At 43.8% G+C, this 16,639-nt stretch overlaps 2 protein-coding genes across 8 annotated transcripts; one reads left to right on the top strand and one right to left on the bottom strand.

Annotated features, from left to right (window-relative positions):
- Nucleotides 1-1,261: 1,261 nt before the first annotated feature.
- On the bottom strand, nucleotides 1,262-5,818 carry EXOSC1 (exosome component 1). The gene is made up of 8 exons (XM_044436775.1): nucleotides 5,641-5,818; nucleotides 3,757-3,872; nucleotides 3,398-3,472; nucleotides 2,881-2,969; nucleotides 2,613-2,646; nucleotides 2,131-2,181; nucleotides 1,955-2,039; nucleotides 1,262-1,624 (listed from the first exon to the last, which is right to left on the bottom strand). Exons 1-8 carry the CDS (start codon nucleotides 5,666-5,668, stop codon nucleotides 1,518-1,520), a joined length of 585 nt encoding a protein of 194 aa, XP_044292710.1. The 5' UTR covers nucleotides 5,669-5,818; the 3' UTR covers nucleotides 1,262-1,517.
- Nucleotides 5,819-5,937: 119 nt separating this feature from the next.
- On the top strand, nucleotides 5,938-16,170 carry ZDHHC16 (zinc finger DHHC-type palmitoyltransferase 16). Of its 7 annotated transcripts, none has more exons than XM_044436718.1 (11): nucleotides 5,939-6,057; nucleotides 8,812-9,064; nucleotides 9,399-9,593; nucleotides 11,189-11,277; nucleotides 12,633-12,661; nucleotides 13,400-13,533; nucleotides 13,712-13,759; nucleotides 14,230-14,315; nucleotides 14,586-14,709; nucleotides 15,325-15,395; nucleotides 15,643-16,170. In XM_044436718.1, the coding sequence occupies exons 2-11, from the start codon at nucleotides 8,819-8,821 to the stop codon at nucleotides 15,755-15,757; spliced, it is 1,137 nt and encodes a 378-aa protein (XP_044292653.1). In that variant the 5' UTR covers nucleotides 5,939-6,057; nucleotides 8,812-8,818; the 3' UTR covers nucleotides 15,758-16,170. The 7 variants fall into 7 exon arrangements, with proteins under 7 accessions (XP_044292673.1, XP_044292653.1, XP_044292662.1 ...); XM_044436690.1 differs by having other exon boundaries at nucleotides 5,942-6,057; nucleotides 11,186-11,277; XM_044436708.1 differs by lacking the exon at nucleotides 5,939-6,057 and adding an exon at nucleotides 6,166-6,513 and having other exon boundaries at nucleotides 11,186-11,277.
- The last annotated feature ends 469 nt before the right edge of the window (nucleotides 16,171-16,639 follow it).

Here is a 16,639-nt window from a genome sequence, read left to right as displayed (position 1 = left end):
AAAGCATTTCTTCTCCTTGCTATATTTCCCCAGGATATCTGCTCAAGATTCTTCATCTTGCAGGTGATCTAGCAAACTAGACCTAAGGACGTAAGGGTTGGTTGTACAGAAAAGTGTCCACCAGAATATCCCATGCCCCTTCTGATTGCATTTGATACGGTTGTTTTAGGGAAGTAGAAGCCAACAGACCTCTATGGCCTGATCAAATAATTACCAAAGGAGCATATCAGAGAAACTCATTTGTGGGAGGATCAAAGTTGTTCTTCAAAATCTTAGTTACACAGAGCCAGCTGGAAGAACTGCAACATGATTTACTTAACTCTCAGCCTCTCATAACTGGGCTACACAAACTGTCCTTCAGTACTGTCTCACTGCAGGGGTTGCCAACATTTTCAGCCGAAAGGCACATTCAAGTGTTGTGGATTCTCACAAAATGGCTACCATGGTGGGCATGGCCAGTTACAAAATGCCAATTTCCCCAAAGGCAAATAGGTGAAAGCAGAGTAATGTGCATTTTGGCAGTGTTTGTGTTATAACAAATGGTTTTACCCTTAAAGGCAGTCTAAAATGATTTAAATAAAAAGCCAACTATGTTAACACACATGCACGAAAGACAAAACACAGAAAAAAGTACTGACCCACCCCCCAATCACCACCCATTCTAGCCTCCTAAAATATTCCCTATCAGTCCCTGGTTTAGCTTTTCTTTTTTTAGAGGTTGGAGAGAGGATAGACATCAGAACAAAATGCTGAGCTACAAGCTATGTGCCATTTTTTCTAAAAATGACAGGTCTATGAGGGGTCCAGATTTTTTTCTTAGAAATAAAGATAGCCTGGAGATCAGTTCTTTGCTTTATAGCATGCCTGCCTTCTAATTACTTAAAAAAAGACAAGTTAGCAATCAGAAGGGGCAGGGAGTCTAGCAGATCTGGCACACTGGGGCAGATGGCACCATACTGGGAACTCCAGTCTTACTAATATCTCTGCATAATTCTGTTCTAGCTAAGAGTATTAGTGTACCAAAAACAGTAGGGAAGTATAGCAAAGATTATCCATAATCACCAGGTTCAAAGTACAAATGAGGCACTTAACCTTCTCTGGAGGAAAATTATTAATATCACCCTGAGGTGGTATATGTAAAAATAAAGAGGAAAAAAAGCTGAAAAAATGCAGCAGGCAACTATTTACATAGTTCTATTTCTCCTTTCAAAGCAGGAATTACCAGGTCCTATGACTGAGTCAAGACAGAAACCATGGAAAGTACAGAAAATAGTGCATTTATTTTAGAAAAAAGACAGTGCGATTGGCATGAAAAATTGGAAAATGAGGCTGTGGGGCTCTTCCTCAGACTATTTCAGAAAGTGGAGTATATGTTTCTTTAGGCCCAGCTCTATCTTGCACACTCGTGAGGCTCATTCACAGCAGCAGCACTGAAAGGCAGTATTAAGTCCCTTTAGCTCTGTCCACAGCCAGACCTTTCCTGTACTAGCTGTGCATCTTGGCATATGCATTGTTCACTATGTCTGTAGAAACTGGGGCTGTACCCGGGCTACCTTGCGCATCTCCTTGCCATGTGTGCTGGGGCACTGCATTTCACACCAGCTGATTGGCACCATCTGTACACCTGGGATCAAAGCAGAAATTAATATTCACATCCTCCCCTGGGAAAGAAAAAGTCCCCCACTGGATGGAGATAGCTATGTTTCTACCACAAAACTGAGCTGCTCCAGTCCTAGAAGGTTCTCCAAAACCAGGTACCCACAAACTGCCCATTTTACTTTACACTGAGAGCTTACTATACATTATTCTCAACTTTTCCTTCACCCGACACCAGTGTTACCAAGGACACACTACTTCCTACTTATTTTTGCAGATGCTTGAGGCCAGAAGATGCCAGATTGTATATAATAATTCAGCATTACCTTCAACTTGCTTGGAACGTGATTGTTCTTACCTGCTTCACTGTGAGCCACCACTACCCCTAGCTCATTTTCTGCTGTGGTGAGCAAGTAATTTGACTGTGCATCCCCTAAAGAGATCTAGTTCCACAAGTTAAGGGAAATAAACTGAAGTTTTCTTTTCCACCTAACAGTCACAAACTTGGATGTACAGGCAATAGAAAAAGGATACAACTTTGGCCAAAACAATGTCTCCTGGTCGGAAGCTCTTGTAAACTTCTACCTGTCATCATGTAGGGGCGAGGAGGTGGAATGGGAAGTGCCGGGGGGGGGGGAAGGGGGAGGGAGGGGAGAAGGGGAACATACAGCAATCAAAATGTATCAGCAACTTCAAGAAACTGATGCTATCAGAGGGATGGTGCAATAAAGCAAGGCCCATTTGGACATGTAGGAAGGCTTAAAGCATCCCCATGACACTTACCTGATTTTGTGTTCAGGATATGTTTAGTCCAGCAAACCAATTTTATCCTTCACAAACCTTAAAAAGAGGCATTGCTGAATGGCCTCCACATAGGATGCTGACTTCTATCAGGAAGCTGACCCAAGAGCAGTAATGAACAGGCATGCATTAAGCATCAGAAACAAGTGTTATGTGAATTAGCAATGCTACCCATTTTATTCATATGTTCTAGTCAAAATGTTTAGCCAACAGACCTTGTCTTTCTCTGTAGCTCGAATATCTTCTCTTCTGTAAAGGGAGAAGTGAAGATGAGATCTTAAATCTTCCTACTTTTCTCTCCTTCTCATAAGACAACTGATTGTACCACCATCAATCATTTACAGATCTATTACAGATTCAATAGATCATTAATTCTCACTATAACCAAACTGCCAATGATGAAATCAAAACGTTAACTGAGAGGGAAGATCAAGACAGCCCCTAACAGTACAGATAACCAGGGTAACTAAGATCACTCCTTACCGTATTGTTCCACGGAATGGAGACTTTAGTGGTGTAGAGCCAACATACAAGATATGCACTTTCACAAAACGAGAGTTAATGCTGCAAACCTGGATGGAAGTGGGGTGAAAAAAAAGTCAGGATTGTGAACGGTTTAATCTGGAGCCATAATTTCAGCACATAGCAACTTTTAGTGTCTTAGTCATCCTCCTCCCTTTATCAGACAAAAGCACAATTAGAATTGCTGGCTGTGAAGCTGTCAGTTCTGTGAGGAAGAAGTCTAATCTAGGTTCTGGGATGGAGTGTGTTCCTGTTCCCTTCCTTCTACATCCAATCTCTGAAGGAAAAGATCATAACTGCACCTTGTGAGGAAGAACTGCAGGGGCCACTACATCTTAAGTATAAATAGATGCAGAAATAACATTGTAAGGTCAATCTTGATGCCTAAGGCTTATATATTCTATTCATATCCTCAACTGTTGCTTTGCCTGACACATAGGATAATTCTACTGTCCCCAGTTAAAACTTTAGAAATTACCTTGCATGTTACTGTGGCTCCCACATCAGGCAGAAGCTGCGACTCTGCATCTCTCATCACAGAGATCACGGGGAGCTGTAGGGAAGCCAATATTATCAGTTCTTATCATTCACTTGCTGTAATGCCTCAGAATACTAAGGCAACACCATAAAATAACTGTAACTGCAGCGTCATCTGGATTACCAGTTTATCACATTCCTATTCTTGTTCATCTTGGGCCACAGACTCGTACCTTTTGCACCTGTGGCTTTGTTTCTCTCCCTTTCACCATGCTCAGACTGGGACTGCTGGGAGCATCCTGCACGTGCTACTCCTCCACCCAGTCCCCAAATGATGCATAGAGATTACATCATTCTCACCATGCCATTTTCCGTTTTCTTCATGAGACAGCCAGCCAAAGAGGAAAAGATAGACCCATGACGTGTGTAGGTGCCACTCCCAGATGTTCCTTCCTCTAAGCTGCAGAGTCGCTCTCCTGTAAGATAGAACACAAGTCAAGGATCTCTCAACAAGTCACAGTTTACCTGAGGCAACCTACTATTCTCATTACCTGTGCTAGAGGAAATTAGGATTATACAGTCTTGTCTGCACAGTGTTCATTGAGTAGTTTATACACTCTTATAGATTCTGTAAGTTTTCCCCAAGCATTAGCAAACACCACAAGTGAAAATGTCATGATGAAAGCAGTACCAGCTCAGGTACCTCACAGTTTTAAAAGTTAGTGTTGTGTTATAGACTCCTCTTCTGTTAAAGGACTGTGATTGGAACAGCATATTACATGCAATTTCTACTGCATCTCCATAGTGGTTCAGTACATTTATAATGTGTTTCTCTTCTTACTATGTAACTACTTAAGGGCAACTACCTGTGAGGGAGAAAAGAAACAAAACCCAACAAGGCAAAAGGTTTTTACCGCTTTTAAAAAATAGGCTAGTAAAAATACATACATTTGAAAAATATAAATTATGTTATCTTACACAAATGCTTCCAAGAGCCTTGACACATAACAATAGGGTAAAATGCTTTAAATATATAAAGCAAATGCATACAGCATATGGGGCAGGAATTGGCAAGCCATGTCCCATCTCAGCTCTCTCCAGAAAGCAAAAAAACACCCCTTGAAAGGTCCACTGTACCTCCAAACAAGGCACAAGGAATGCAATTCTACATGCAGGAGAGATCAGGGCAATTCCAGAATAAAGAATTCTACAGTGTGTGTAGTGCCAGTACAATATAGTGGTTGAACTGGAACTTGGCTGAGTGAAGACTAAACCTGGATCTCCCATGAAGCTCACAGGGTGACTTTGGGCCATCATGACTCTTAGCCTAACCTACCTCACAAGGTTGCTACAAGGATAAAATGGAGAAAAGGAAGATTAGGTAAGGCACCCTGGGTTCCATACAGGAAAAAAGCCAATAAATTAGTAAATAAATTTTACTAATGAAAGCATGAGGGTAGTCCTGTCAAACAAAGCTACATGGTAAAAAAGTAGGGATGCAAACAGAGCTGGAGTGCATGTGAGTGAGCATTATTTCTTCCTTGTTCATAATGCCAAAACTCAGGGTCAGCCAATGAAACAGACCAGTAGCAAATTCTGGGCAGTCAAAGAGGAAGTCCTTCTCCCACAAAATGCATAGTTAACTTATAGAATTCACTGCTACATGATGTAGCTGTGGACACTAGCTTAGATGCCTTTTTTAAAGGATTAGACGAATTCACTGAGGATTAGCTTTATCAACAGTGAAGACCTCAGGGCTCAGAACATATACTTCAGAATAACAGTTCCACGAAAGGTGGGGAGTACTACTGGCTCTATGCCCTGGTCGGGGGTTTCTCTGGCTGGCCACCGGAGATGAACGAAACACTGAATCAGAGGGGTCCTTGAGCTGAGCCATACTCCCACCCCAGCACTATCCTACGTCCATTATGTCTATCCATCTTTCTCCAACCATCAACGTAAGAACTCTGTCGGATTAGACTAGAGGCCTACATCAGCCTTCCTCACTTAGGCGCCATCCAGATGTGTTCTACTGCAATTCCCATCACCCCAGCCACCAGAGCTGGCTGGGGTGATGGGACTTGTTGTCCAGTGGCCTCAGAGAGCACCAGGTTTCGAAAGGCTGCTGTGACAGATGTCTAAATACGGACAGTCTGCCTCGTTCGGCCAGAGAATCCCTTTGCAGGTGGACTCACGAGCACCGTTTCCACGGCTTGGCTTTCCACCCCGTTCCCAGTCACCTACCAGGGACACAGTAGCGTAACGGAGCCATGGCCGCAGCAACTTCAGCTGCCTCCGCTCACCGTCCGGGTCGCAGGAAAAGTGCTTTCTATTAGGCTACTCGTAAGCCGCCTTCTCACTGGGCGCCCCTGTGATCACATGACTTCTTTCACGCACGCGTTCCCTCTGGAGAGCAGTCCGTTATGGGCGAAAGCTCTAACGAGGTCAAAATGTAACCAAAGCCGGAGGTGAAAGTGTCGCGCGGCGCGCAAAGGGCGATGGGAATCGTAGTTCCCTATAGCTTGGAGGGCGCACGCTTGCGCATGCGTGAATGAGGTGGGGCGAATGAAAGGGTGGTTAAGAAGCTGATGATGTCTGCATGGTTACGGTAGCAGGGTTTGTAGTCTGGGTTGGACTGGACCCAGAGAATGGCAGTGCCAGGTAAGAAGGAGAGGTGTCTTACGCGCTGTGTTCTTGTGGTGCATGCTGGGATAGACCTCATTTCCCCTTTGCGCTTTGGAAGAGGCTGCTTTTCCGGCGGTGCCCCTTTTCTCCCTTGCTGTTTAGGGGCTTCTCTTCCATGCCCGATTTCTGATGTACAGCTTCCTCTCTGTGGACGTTCCGCGGCTGTGGAACGAAGCTGGAGCGACTCTCCTTTGTTTCCTCAGTAACTGCTCAGCTACCTTTCCCTATAGCAGCTGCACACTGGAACAGACTTCCTCGGGATGCGTGGTTCTCCCGCTCAAATAGATCCAAACCCTGCTGAAATGAATAGTCTTTCCACTTTCCAAGTCTCTACAAACGTTCTGTTGGACGGACATGAATCTTCCCTTCCTCCAGCTCCCCCGACACTCCAGTGCTGGCATTTATTCAGGAGGATGGGAGACTGCATTAGGGGTTGGTATGCCTAGAGTAAGAGAACTGGAATTGACTGTAGACCTTTGATACAACCCAAATTGACTTTCTTTTCCTAAAGAATGTAGTGACCATAACATCCACCTCCAACTTGGTATTCTCCAGGTGTAGTTAGATTAAGGCTCTTGCCATTCTCAGACAACATGACGGCTGGAGATGGTAATCCAACCTCATCTGGTCTGCACTAGGTTGGAGTAGGTTGGACTATAACATCTCTTTAACCACTTGACCTCCTCACCATATAAGACCCACTGTCTGTTGAGCATTGCTTGGTGAGCATCACAGCCACTAATCTTCCCTTGTGTGGGGTTTTTTTTTTTTTTTTTTGCTATTGCTGCCATCTGCTAGAGGAGTGACGCTAGCTTCAGAAATCACCCTTAATCTGTGCCCAGGAATGATGCCAATTCTGCTCAGTTGCAAAGAATGGGCTCAACTCTGGATATTCCCAGCTAATGGCATGCATAATATTTGGATGTGCATGTGTGCGCATGCATGCATGCGCTGTAATTGCCAGCACAAATGGGCCAATGTGAGTGAATGCTTGATCACTTAACAGTAGTTGAGTCCATACAGATAAATGGAGACTTCTGCTTTTGCCCATAAATATTCCAAATGAATTATGTGACCACCAGATCATTAAATGTATTATACATAAAGATCCTGTCTGTCCTGTGGGGAACTTCTCTGAGCAGAGCGCTGCAGAAATTCTGCAGTTAAGTGTGAAATTCTGTCAGACTTTTTAGTTGCAGAATTAAGAAGATCCTGAGAAAATATATTCATGTGTGAGTGACTTTAAGGTAGACTTAGATTGCCTAACTTGTATACCTATACCATATGTTTAGACGAAGCCCAAAAGGTAAGTAGCTCTGAGATAGAAGAAACTTTAAGAAATATGTTCTCTCTCAGCAACATCAGAAGATATTTTGAAAGAAATAAGACTTGACTGGAGGGAGTTGGGAGTTTTGTTGGATTAAATGGAGACTGCAATTCATAGATGCTGTGGAACCAGCTGGACAGAAGCCTGCTTGCCTACATTTGTATAAACTAAAAATTAATTTGAAGCCTGTTAGGGAAGTGCTATGTTTCCTACCTTAGTCCCCTTTGTGCTGTTTCTGCTCCACAGCCCCCTTGCTAGGTTGTTCTACCCTGAGGAGTTCCTAAGGTCACACTCCTGGTTAATATTAATTGGCCAAGATCAGCTTTCTGTTGAGCTGGCCTAGCTCATGTTCCTCCTTGCTCTTAAATTAGTTGCAGTTTGATGCTGGACTTGAGCAAGCAGGTAAGTGTCATCCTCTAGTCTCGTCTTTTATAATTTATTTCTTCTTGGATCTCTTAGCTGTACCCCAGTTAAGGTAGATTTGGCAAAGAGATTAGGCAGATTTGGGGGAATGATTGATAGTTACATTGCCTTCTTCTCCAATGGGTTTTTTCCTGTTAACAAACATTCTACAGAGTTCAAGGGAAGTGCAAAAGATGGGAGCAAAGATTCAGTCTACTCCATTACTATGTGACAGCTCTCTAAATTTTATAGGTACTCAGCTCTATGAAGCAACCTTCTCCAAGCTGGTACTCCCTCTACCAGGCTGAGGAAGTAAGGGGTTATTTGTCCTTTAGTGAGGGTTCATTCCTTATCTTAGGTATTTCACCTGTCTTCAGAAATTCTGGACCTTGCCAGTCCTAACAAATCCTAGGAAAGACACAGTGTCATTACCACTCATCATATTTCTGATTTCCTCAGAGTAGTTATTTTATTTCCTCTCCCTTCATCATGGCTATCTGCAATTAGTACAACGACATTTGCAAAAAGAAACCCGAACGTAATTCCCACAGATGTGCCCTACTAACACTTTGGAGAATGATTTGGGAAATCTCTGATCCCTTGAACTCTTTCTGCATATGGGTACAGAAGGAGTCTTGCTGTTCCATCTGAGGAAGTAAACAGAAATATCAACAAAGCCGTATGGGGCACTCCCACTCAGAGTATTAGTTAAGGCTGTGTCCTTTCCCCCCACTGATAGTAAGGAGAGCGCAAAACTGCTGCATTTGAAGTCATTTGAAAGGAGAGCGACTCCCCAGTCTCAGCACTATCTAGGTTGAGTAATGGTTGTTCCACCTCCCTGCAGCATTACATCCCTTAGCATCATGATGCTGGAACAGTAGGTTTGTGTGTTTATTAGATTTTTAGCCCACTTGGAACTGCTGGATGTTTAAAAACAAACCTTTGCCTGCTCTCTAAATCCCCTGACCGGTATTTGCTGACATGGTTTCCTCTCTCCTCAGGCTCTGAATGTCAGGGATGAGGAGCCGACGGCGGATGTACTCTGCTGTCATGCGCCTCTTCCTGAAGTGCCTGCGGATAGGTGAGCGGCGTCGGTTCTGGCTGACTCGGCAGGTGGAACAACTGTGGCTCTACGGATGGCTATGTTTACGTTCTCTAGTGTACAATTCCTTCGCTGATGGTGACACTGCTCTTGATGCCCTCTTTGAGCCCATCTACTGGCTAGTGGACCATGTCACCCGTTGGTTCGGGGTGGTGAGTACTAAGGAAAAAGGAACAGTAGTGGAGCTTAAGGCTTGTTGGAGTCTTTCAGCTCAAGCTCTCAGAGCTGCAGCTCCAGGTTTCAAGCTGCCATGAGTAGCTACTTCAAACTACTAAGCAAGGCAAGGAGATGTATGACTTTGCAGATGCAGGAGGAGATGGTATTGGTGCTTTGCAGAATCCCATAACCATTTCCTGGCTCTGCTCTCTCTCAAGATTTCCATGAAAACCAAGCTGAGCGTCCATCACCTACCCATTTTTCCACTGAAAGGGCTGACTAATTGGTGGGATGCTGGTGGCTCAGCTCTTTTCCTCCTCCCTGTAACAGGTGTTTGTGGCTTTGGTGATCACATTGACCAGCTCAGTGGTGGCCATAGTATACGTCTGCCTCCTGCCACTCATCTTACAGACCTACCCCATCGGCTGGATCTTCTGGCACTTCATCTATGGCCACTGGAACCTCGTCATGATAGTCTTCCACTATTACATGGCCATCACAACACAGCCTGGTTATCCCCCACAGGTAAAGAAATCAGCATGGCTTCTGCAAGGGGAAGTCTTGTCACACTAACTGATTGGATTTGAGAGCGTCAATAAGCATGTAGACAGGGGTGATCCCATAGACACCGTTTGCTTGGACTTCCAAAAGGCTTTTGACAAAGTCACTTGCCAAAGGCTCCTGCACAAACTAAGCAGTCCTGCAATAAAAAGGTGGTCCTCTTATGGAACTCTAACTAGTTAAAGAATGGAAGACAGAGGACAGGAATGAATGGCAGCTTCTCCCAATGGAGGGATCTAATCACTGGAGTCCCAGAGTTCTGTGTAAGGACAAAAGCTTTTCATCCTATTCATAAATGATTTGCAAATAGGAGTAAGTTTGCTGAGTTTACTGATGACAATAAACCTTTTAGGGGGGTTAAACCCAAAATGGCTTGTGAGGCGCTCCAAAGAGTAACACTAAGTTGGAAGAATGGGGATCAAAATGGCAAATGCAGTTCAATATAAGAAAATGCAGAATAATGCATTTTGGTGCCGAAAAACCCAACTTCAAGTATACACAGATGGGATCTCAGCTGGCAGTAACTGAGTAAGAAAGGGATCTTGGGGCAGCGGTGGACAGCTCAATGAAAATGCTGGCCCAGTGCTCAGCTGCTGTGAAGAAGGCAAACTTCACACTTGGCATAATTAGGAATGGAATAAAAAAACTGCCAAAATCTTACTTCTCAAATCTTTGGTGAAACTTGTCTTGGAAGTGTTCAGTTCTGGTCGCCTTACTTGAAAATGGACTGGAGAAAGTATAGATAAGGGCAACAAAAATGATCAGGGGGCTGAAGCAGCTCCCGTATGAGGAATGGCTACAACTGGGACAGTTCAGCTTAGAAAAAAGGCGAGTAAGGGGAGACATGATAGAGGGGTTTAAAATAATGCATGGTGTGGAGAAGGAGACATTTGAATACTTGAACATTGGGTCATCCCATGAAACTGATTGGTGGGAGGTTTAGGACAGATAAAAAGAAGTACTTCACACAGCATGTAAACTATGGACTTTGCTACCTCAGGAAGCAGTGTTGGCCACCAATCTTTAAAAAGTAATTGGGCAGATTCATGAGGAAGTAGTCTAGGAGGAGGTCTTGCAGCCGTCCTGCTTGAGGGATCCTGTGGGCAGCTGGTTTGCCCGTGTGTGTTCCGACTGCTGGACTAGACAGGCTTTGGGTTTGGTCCAGCACGGCTGTTCTTATGTTCTTGTTTGCCTTCTTTGTTTGAATGCTGAGATTCAAAGCAAAGCTGCTTGTCATCACTTCCTACCATTTCCTCATGAACTGAAGACTGGCCTTCAGTTGATGCTGTGTGGTGGCTCTAAAGCAGGGCTGTGCAGAAAATAGAGTTCCAGATGCCTTGGACTTCAGCTTTCAGCATTCCCAAGCATCAGACATGCTTCCAGAGACTTCTGAAAAAATGTCCAAAACAGCTGGAGATCTACTTTCTGTCTATGCTTGCTCTAGAGGTACTAGATCCACATATTCTTGATCTGGTGTTTATTTTGAGGAAATATGAGGAAATGGCATTCTTGCTTGCTAGTGAAGGTTCCATGACCACTCTGTTCTCTTCCCACAGCAGTCAAAGAGTGATGTTGCTGCCGTCTCTATCTGCAGGAAATGTATTGCACCAAAGCCTGCCCGGACCCATCACTGCAGCATTTGCAATAGGTGGGCATCACCCTTCCATCCAACTCAAATGCTATTTCTTTCCTTCTTGTCACCTAGAACTTGTTTCTCTTTTCTTTAAGATTATTTATTCAGAGAAATCACTACTGTCTGGAATATGACTGCTTAAAAGTTTATTTGCATAAACCAGACTTAAACCATTGATGTGATTATGTGATTTGGGTGAAGATATATCAGATCTTCAGCCATGATTTTATCTAAGTATTTTCTCAGGCAGAAGTTTTCCCAGTCCTGCTAGAGATCTTTTGACATGAGCAGTTTGGAGATGACACCCGAACCCTGCATGATAGGCACTGCTGAGCTATGGCCCCTTCTCACAGGAGGATCAATGTCTCAAATTATGGCAGTATCCATAACGGGGTTAATTTATCTTCTGATCTTTTATGTATATGGAAAATACTGTGATTTCAGGTGTAGAATCCTATGCCTGGCAGAGATTGCTGAAAACTGATTGTTAAAATAGGGTGGGAGACATTTTTTTTAGTCTCAGAGCCAAGTCTAATTTACAGAAGGGAATGGGAACACATTCCAGCAAAGTCAGAGTTAAAATCTTTTGATTCCTGTTTTCCCCTTCCTGTAAGCTCCTACTGCTTCTCATTATTATCCAAATATTTGTTTCAAAACAAAGCATGTCAAAGTGAGCAACATAATCCTATTACCCAGTATTTACTTCTGTGATCTTTATAATTTTGAATATAGAATGTAAGATTTTCGTGTACTGGATTTTATATTATATTTTTGACATAGGTTAATTATTGCCTTCTCAGCATGAAGCTAAACCATGCTTGAATCCTTGGGTCTAGTCCTCAATTTGCTCCTTTCAGCCAAGTTATAAAATGCATCACAATAGATCAATGCAGGAGGTATATGCAGGGTTGCATGAGAGCATCCTCCAGCTTGTATGACCTGAATAAATTATGCAAAGGAATTCTAAATGAAAACTAAAATTCTCAAGAAGCCAGTTCCAACCAAATTCTCCAGATTTGCATATCTACAGCACACCCAAACCCCTACTTTCAGGAACATCTCTCGCACAGAGAAACCTCCTTTTTAGCTTGGGCAACATTCCCAAAGGGAATAGGATACAGGAGTGGGGCAGGCCCTTAAAAGTCATGCTAACTGGTTCTTGCCATAAAGATTCCAACAAGCTGCTTGTTTGCATGTGTACTACAGACTAGAGTGCTGATTTACCATAATCTCTCTTGCCTTGTCACAGTTCTGTGCCTGCACTATGCCTGTGCCATAGTTTAGCCACATGGAGCAGCTCTTCCTCTGACTATCTAGTCTCCAAGCTCTATGCAATAATGCTCAAAGTCTGTGGCATTTCCCTCCCACAGGTGTGTGTTGAAGATGGACCATCACTGCCGTATCCTTCTGCAGGCTCATAGTAAGACTGACTTAGGGTGATGGATAGTGTCCTACCAGGTCATTTGTTCCAGAAATGCAAGGGACTTGAATACCTGGGATGCCCCTGCAATCATTGGCAATGCTGGCTAGGGCTGATTGGAATTGTAGCCAAAACATTTGGACCAATTTAAGTTGCCCAAGTTTGCTCTCCAGAAAATGGTAAGAAATCTATCCAAAATATACTTTTAGAAAATGTTAAGAAATCTGTCCAGCATGGGTGAGATAGAGATACATCTTTAGACAGCCATGGTCTTACAACTGCCGGCACTCTCCAACCAGCAAAGCTGTAGGACTAGTTTCTGTCTGTAGATATACAGGATTATACCCTAAAGGAGGCACCTTGTAGTATTAAAGAGATTTGTGCATTACTCTAGTGAGGCAACATGACATCACTATACTTCCTGCTTGTGGCCTCAGAAAAATTCTGAGGCTACAAGTTGCTGCAGTTCCTTGTGCATGTGGCACTACCCTGATACATCCTTGCCTGTTGGCATAACACTGTGCATAGTAAGAAGCAGAGCTTCACAAAATTAGGATTGGTACATGCTTGAGGTGTAACAAGAATGCTATCAATATTGAATAGAATCAGTGAACGATTAGTGCAGTTTTGTTGGGAGCATCAGAATAGGCTGTTGTCTGTTGTGATGTGAGGAGGGATGGCTTTTTATCTGCAGTTACACTTAACCCTGAGAGACAGCATGGCTGAACAACTGTGTGGGACACTACAACCATCGGTACTTCTTCTCCTTCATGTTGTTCATGACCATGGGCTGTATCTACAGCAGTATCAGCGGTTGGGACATGTTCTGGGAGGCCTATGCTGCTATTGAGGTGAGATTCCTGTATAATCTTTGGTTTTGGGGGAGATATGGATGGGGTGTTTTCGCTTGGGTTGGTGGAAGGGACTCTTCCCCTTCCAGCTCTGACACTGCTTAAGGTGCTGCTGCACGCAGCAGGGGTACATAGGCCCAGAAACATTGTAACTGGCAGCTTGTTTTCCATCCGATAGAGAATGAAACTACTTGACAAGGAGACACTGCACATGACTGCCAATCAGGTGGGGTATTTGCTGCTTAGCTGCTCAAATCAGGGACAGGGCAGAGCATGACATGGGGGCTTGCCATGAGTTTTGCCCCAGGAGTGAATCTACAGCAGTGGTTGTAACAGCTTAGATTCCTTTCCTGGCCAGATATGCCCCTTCCCTTCCCCCCCACATAGGCCTCTTAAGAGTCCCATTTAATGGCCATATATTGCCCTACAGAGGGGAGTGGGTATCTGCAGAAGCAGATTGTGCTCTCTCTTTTCTGAGTATACAAGTCAAGGATGGGGAGTAAGGGAAGTGAGTACCAAGTCCCATGCTCTGCCCATCGCTGATTCACAATCTTTTAGATCTCTTAGAAGGTATCCATTTTGTCTGCTGTGCTGTCCATCCATTCATTTGTCCTTGAAGACTACCATAATTGTCCTGATGTGGGTCACAGCTGCATTCACTTAACTGATCAGGGCAACATCTGCTTTGCCTTGCAGACATACTCTCAGACACCACCACCCACCTTCTCCTTCCGCCAGCGAGCTTTCCACAAGAGTATAGTGTATGCCTGGGTCCTCTGCAGGTAACTGATCTGGCTGTTTAAGAGTGCTCATGGCAGTGCGGGGGAGGAGGCGGTCTCTCAAGAGCCCTTTCTGAAAGCTGCCAAGTTAGCCTGGTTGCACAGAGCTCTCCTCCTGTCCTCCTTTCCGCCTTCTGCAAAGTGAACGGCCCAGGGCTTCACTGCCTTGACTTTGTCCTGAGTCTAACCTTCTGTGCCCCTGTAAGTGACCTGTTCTGGCTATCTCAGACCCTTGGCAGTTTTATAATTCCTTTCCTTCCTTCCCTCCTCCAGTTCAGTAGCATTGGCACTGGGTGCTCTCATGCTGTGGCATTCTGTTCTCATCACTCGTGGTGAGACAAGCATCGAAAGGCACATTAATCGCAAAGAAAGAAAGAGACTCCAAAAGAAAGGCAAGGTGAGGAGAGAGTCTGAACCTTTGCAGAGAAAGAAAATGGGGGTGGTATACCTATCCTTCTTTTAGGATTTCTTTAATTCACAATGAAGGACTGTTTTCTGTCTAAATATGTATCGATTGTGGCCTAAAGGTGGTAGCTTGTATTATCAAAGAAGAAAAGGATTGTGCATATCACATGTCAGGCAACATGGCCTCACTATACTGGAGGGACCTTCCTGACTCCATGCAGGATATTTGGAACAGGGCCTTTTCTACCACAGACCCCACCTTGTGGAAACAACCTTTTCTTGATGTTTGTCTGCCAATTTCTACTGACTTCCAGGATACACAAAACCATTATTTAGACATGGGTTTGAACTTCTTGTAACTAAACTGTTTGTAGTTTTAAGTTTGGATTCTTTTAGGGTACTGCAAGTGGCTTAGATGTCATTTTTTAAAAAAAGAAACAAGGACTATAATTTGCTTTATATTTATCTGACCAGTTAAAAGTGTACTGTAATTTGCCTTGCAGTCATGCATTCTTCCAGCAGGGGTTGCTATACAAGATGGAATAATACTTGTGCTGGAATTACCTAACAGAATATACATTTCATATCATTCTTCTCTTGGCTCTAGGTGTTTCGAAATCCATACAGTTATGGTCCTTTGGGCAACTGGAAGGTTTTTCTAGGTATAGAGAGGCAAAGGTAAGAAACCTGAAAGGAGGAGGAAGCTTGGCAAGTACTCTACATAAAACTATGCCACTGGTAATAGAATGGCTGTAGGCAACCCTGGATCCATTCACAAAGTCACAGCTCTTTATTTTGGATTCCACAGTAATAGTGTGGGCCTTGACAGTCTATGTAAACTGAAAAGTACTAAAGAGAAGTAGATAACCAAGTCTACCTTCCTGGACTCCATATATTCTATTGAAGGCAGTTCTTTCTTTCCTAGGCACTGGGTCACTCGAGTTCTGCTACCCTCCACCCACCGACCCTATGGATCTGGCATGAGGTGGGACACTCCAGCCTGTGTTGCTGAACAGAAACCTCCTCTTTTGGCAATTTGAGCAGGAGATGGAGCAAAAGGCACAAACTGGTTGAAGACTTGAGGCCACAGACTGTTTTCATTGGGAAACATAACAAAATCCAGTCCTTAAAGGAGATGGCGGCCTAACACAGCATAGCTGGATCATCTGCAGTGAACCACTTGCTCCAGCAGTTTTGGGAGGAAGACTGAGGAAAGCTCAGCTGCAGGCAGCTGAGGTGAATCAGGGGTGTCTTGCCCGTTATCTACTTTGTGTCTGCACAGGTCACTCTACAAAGACTGGAATAGTATGATCATTCTTGAGCAGAGAAAGTGGCGATGGCTTCTCTCTGCTCATTGCTCTAGAGGGGCTGGCTAGCACACCAAGGTCCTGCTGCTCTCTAAGTAGACAGCGACTTTTTAACCTTAGAAATAATAAAACATTTTTAATACAGGCATCAGTTCCTCTTTCAGGGAAGGAAAAGGATATGGGGTAGTAATATCTGAGTAAGACAAACTCTTGGCTCTACCTAGTTCACAGCTTGTTTAGGATTGTGTGTCTTTGCAGAACTTTTTTCACAGCTGCAGAAGTGATATATGCTGGAGCTATCCACTCCTGTCCAGGACTGTTTCCCCTTCTCTTTCATTTGATACCTCCTGGTAGGTATCATAATCCTTCCTATCAGCCAAAAGGAGAAACTTGCATCATTTTCACCAAATTGACCTCTACCAAATACATCATCTCCTGCGTCAAGTTGTGTTTGCATAATTAAAACTGCCAACAGTGGTACAGGAGAATTAAAGAGGATATAGCTTTGTAGGACTATACAGAGCTAGCAAAGTTTGATAGTGTAAACAAAGACCAAGATATATGCAGTCAGTGTTCACTGTACAAAACCTCTACAGTGTACTTCAGTACATTTAC

Source organism: Varanus komodoensis, unplaced genomic scaffold, assembly GCF_004798865.1.
Source record: "Varanus komodoensis strain SLA01 unplaced genomic scaffold, ASM479886v1 scaffold1, whole genome shotgun sequence".
In the NCBI taxonomy this organism is placed as follows: domain Eukaryota; kingdom Metazoa; phylum Chordata; class Lepidosauria; order Squamata; family Varanidae; genus Varanus; species Varanus komodoensis.
Note: the sequence above shows the minus strand (reverse complement) of the source record. Positions and strands in the feature narration are given on the sequence as shown.

Bases quoted from the DNA above. Each gene is read 5' to 3' on its own strand.
- EXOSC1 (XM_044436775.1), bottom strand. From the start codon at position 5,668: ATGGCTCCGTTACGCTACTGTGTCCCTG. The intron at 2,182-2,612 runs GTCTGTTGGCTA...ACATGATGACAG, and splicing joins GAGCTACAGAGAAAGACAAG to GTAGAAGTTTACAAGAGCTT. The intron at 2,040-2,130 runs GTATCCTTTTTC...TTGTGGAACTAG, and splicing joins ACATTGTTTTGGCCAAAGTT to ATCTCTTTAGGGGATGCACA.
- ZDHHC16 (XM_044436690.1), top strand. From the start codon at position 8,819: ATGTCAGGGATGAGGAGCCGACGGCGGATGTACTCTGCTGTCATGCGC. The intron at 12,662-13,399 runs GTATCCTTCTGC...CCTGAGAGACAG, and splicing joins GAAGATGGACCATCACTGCC to CATGGCTGAACAACTGTGTG. The intron at 13,760-14,229 runs GTGGGGTATTTG...TTTGCCTTGCAG, and splicing joins TGCACATGACTGCCAATCAG to ACATACTCTCAGACACCACC.